Raw genomic sequence first — 4,016 nt, forward strand, 5'->3', positions numbered from 1 at the left:
CTTATACTTCTGAAAAGTTTATTATATATATATATATATATTGGATGTTCATAATTTAAAAATATAGATATTTATATATATTAACATATCTCATAATAAAAATATGCAAAAATAAAGCATTTCAATTGGGGATTTATAAATTTTATTACGCAAAGTGAGGGAATAAAATTAGTTATATAATAATAATAATAATAATAAAGGTAATTTTATGCACTTTTTAAAAATATTTTTTTATTATTTTAAAAAAATAAACTCGTGCCTTGTTGATGCTGCAACTAAGGGTCAAAGCTTAATTAATTACCGAGCTGGCTAGGCTGGCATCCATCAAACATTTGGTAATTGGTTTCACAGGGCCCTTGAAATCCATTGGCTAAAAAAAAAAAAAAAAAAATCCTCACATGTGAAGTGTATACCAAGTTTAATTGACTTATAGGTACCAACCCTACTCCAAATCCAAATAACTAACTAAGTTAGCCCCTTTCACGCAATTCACTGGCTCTGTATAATGGGGTGCTCGGATACTAGTTGTAATAATTCTATCCAATTGACTTAAATAAGTTCTATGAGAACTCATATCGATTATGGTAAGTGTATGTGTGTGATTTATATAAGAATAAAAATTTTATTAAAATTAACATGATTTTAATAAGCGTTCATTTTCATCATTAAATTGTGTGTGTGTCTATCTCTAACAGAAAAAAAAAAAAATGACGCCCTTAAGTGAAAACAAAAGGTGAGGCTTAGTGTCCGGTGTGGTCTTGGTTGAGGTCCACGTGTGTAGGCGTGTCCAGGGACTGATTCTTCGAAATTCCATATCGATTATGTACAACGTGCGTGCGTGACTTATATGGGAATAAGAACCTTATTAAAATCAACATAGTTTTAACAAGCGACTATTCTCATCATTGAACCGTGTGTATGTATCTATTTTTGACAGGAAAAAAAAATAGCACCCTTGAGTGAAAACAAAATGTGAGGCTTAGTGCCCGGTGTGATCTTGGCTGAGATACACGTACGTAGGCATGCCCAGAGGCTGAGATACACGTATGTGTGTGGCTTATATGGGAATCGATACCTTATTAAAATTGTTATGCTTTATTAACCTTGCAGCAAGGATTAGCCTAAATTCTAATAAATCCATCTATTTTTTATGGACTGTTACCTCGATTCATTAATTTCCTATTGCGGTTGAATTTACGTTTGTAATTTTTTTTTTTTTTAATTACAAATGTGGGATAGAAAAGAGTGGAAATTTTTGATCTCCCAAGTTGAATATATACGTGCAACTATGCCAGCCATTGGCCAACTCTTACTCATTGGTAATGATGGTCTTTATTTTATTATTATTTTAATTTTTTTTTATCCACCAAAATATGAAAATGAAATGTAACTATCATCTTTAATTTATAAAAGATGGAGGTACACATATTTTACTCAAATATAATACCAATATATATTAAAATATTTATAAAGTAATAATTTAATTGATTGGAAGCCAGCTGCCTGCTAATTCACACATTAATTAATTATACATTTTTTTTCATTAAACAATTAATTTATGACTCAATTTTAGTTGATTTGAAAGGTTATCTTTCATTATATAGAAGAATATTTTTTATATATTATATAAAATTTTTATTTTAGTGTAATTTTTAAATTGTGTAAAATTTTTAACTAAATTGAAATTAAGAGAATTAATAATATAAATAAAATAATAATAAAAAGATTATTTGATTTTGTCTAAAAAAGTATGTTAAACAATTCTATGAAAATTTATAAAAAAACTGGTATATTTTACTTTTCATTTTCACAAAATTTATAATGTTAAAAACTCAAAGAAATTATGTAATTTATATGTTTTAATACTATATTATATATTTTAATTCATATGATAAACTGGGTGAACGTATGATTTTTTTTCTATTATTATTCACTAATTCTTTGAAAAATTCATCAATAAGTCTGAATGCTAATTCAAGAGGGAAAAAAAAAAAACTCAATACAATAATATGCATGGTTTTACAATTCTAATATTCTCCTCACACCCAACAAAGGAAAAAAATCTATTAAATAAAATATACTTATTAATAGAATAAACTATATATAAAATATATATTTTTATTTAATGGATGTTATAATTCATATATGCGGTCTTTTTAATTATGTGTTCTTTTAAAAATTACTTTATAAAAAGGTATAAATTTATTTTTATATTTTATATTTAGATATATCAATTTATTTGACTTAATTTAAAAACTAATTATATTAATTTCAATTAATAAAAATATTTTTTTATAAAATTTTATTTAAAAATAATTATAAAATATATTTTCTTTTTAAATAATTAGTTCAATCAATACAAAAAAATATCAAATATTTACATTAAATCACGATTATATTCAAAATTTTTACATGTTAATCAAATAAAACTTTAAATGCTATATTATAATTTACCATTAACTTTTTAAATTTAATTTTATTCATTTGTAACAAGTTTTAAAGGTTTTTATATTTAATATAAAATTAGAAATTTTAAATATAATCTAATTTGATTTATACATTTGGTATTTGTTATCTAATTGGCCGATTAAAAACTAAATAAAAGTTATTATTTTAACTATTTTAATTATATTTTTAAAAATTATATGAAAATAGAAATAAACATACAAAGAAAGTATATTACTCAAACTTTAACTTAATTAAATAAATTCAAGAATGATTCCAGCTCAATTGAGTTTTAATTTTTCATGTAAGATAATGACTTTGATGAAATATTTATAATATTTGAAGTAAACTTAATTTGAATAAACTCAAATTATTAAAAGAAAATTTATTTATCTATTATTAAAATAAAAAAAATAAAAATTTCTAACCTAAATATTTAAAGTTTTAAATTTAATTATACCTAAATACTCCCAAAAACCGACCCATTATCCTCCCCACCACTATACACTAAAGCTCTACTTTAAATATTTTTATTTTTCATAAGGAAAAAATATAAAGGCACCTATTAAATAAATTTTCATATATTTGAGAAATATATATATATATATATATTGCTATATTTCAAAAATATCCTATTTGATTCAGCCTTGATGGCTTAAATCTGACAGATTTACCAAATTAAGGTTTGTTAATCAAATTTTTTTTCTCAAAAATATTATTTATTTATTTAAAAATTTAAAAAAAAAAATTGCTCTTGAACATTAAAACAATGCTGTGCTTAAATTAAGCAGAATAATAAGATTAGTACAAATCTCTGATAATTAGCCGTTAAAGAGTCGTAATTTACAAGAGAATACTTTCTCACACCCTTGCTTTGCTTTCTCTTCAACTCGGGATGACTCGGTCACCAAAAAAGCCCCAACCCAACTCGCCATCTCCATAAAATTAAAAAAAAAAAAAATAAAACTACAGCTTGCCCAATCTAAGCCAAAAAATATAATAATAATAATAATGATACCCTAAATTTAAAAAAAAAAGGAAAAAATATATAATATAGTTAGTCCCAAGCTACCTAACCATGAAGCAACGGCCTTGATTCACCCAATAGCTCAAGATTATTCCTCATGCCAACGTGGCAGCATCTCTGAACCTCCTCAAGATTAGAGAAGGGGGCCGAGATGGACGAGTCGGATCGGGACAGGACTCGGAGAATCTCCTCAAACACAGACTCGTCACAAGGGATCGTTAGCGGTCCGATGTTCTTGAAACCGTACTCTTCCTCGGCTTGTACGAGGAGCATCTTGAAGATGGGGTGGTTCAGGTAAGTCGCACGCACGATGAACCTCTTGCAACGGTCTCCTACGCATACAGCCACGTGTCCTGACGGGACATCGGACGGTGCATGTGAAGCCGTGAGCCTTGCCTTCCTGCGCCATCGCTTAAGCATTTGTTGGATTCTAACAATGTGACGGATTTTGTTAGACTTGTACATTTTCCTGCAAAGTGAAGGAAAGCGAGAGAAAAAAGCAAGAACAATTTGAATGAGAGTGGGCCTGTGGGAGTATGCGCAC

The 4,016-nt window shown here is 26.9% G+C and overlaps 1 protein-coding gene across 1 annotated transcript; it reads right to left on the bottom strand.

Moving 5' to 3' along the window:
* Positions 1–3,206: 3,206 nt before the first annotated feature.
* On the bottom strand, positions 3,207–4,016 carry LOC110635455 (indole-3-acetic acid-induced protein ARG7). The gene has a single exon (XM_021784788.2). It carries the CDS (start codon positions 3,935–3,937, stop codon positions 3,518–3,520), a length of 420 nt encoding a protein of 139 aa, XP_021640480.2. The 5' UTR covers positions 3,938–4,016; the 3' UTR covers positions 3,207–3,517.

Source organism: Hevea brasiliensis, unplaced genomic scaffold (assembly GCF_030052815.1).
Source record: "Hevea brasiliensis isolate MT/VB/25A 57/8 unplaced genomic scaffold, ASM3005281v1 Scaf1, whole genome shotgun sequence".
Taxonomy (NCBI): domain Eukaryota; kingdom Viridiplantae; phylum Streptophyta; class Magnoliopsida; order Malpighiales; family Euphorbiaceae; genus Hevea; species Hevea brasiliensis.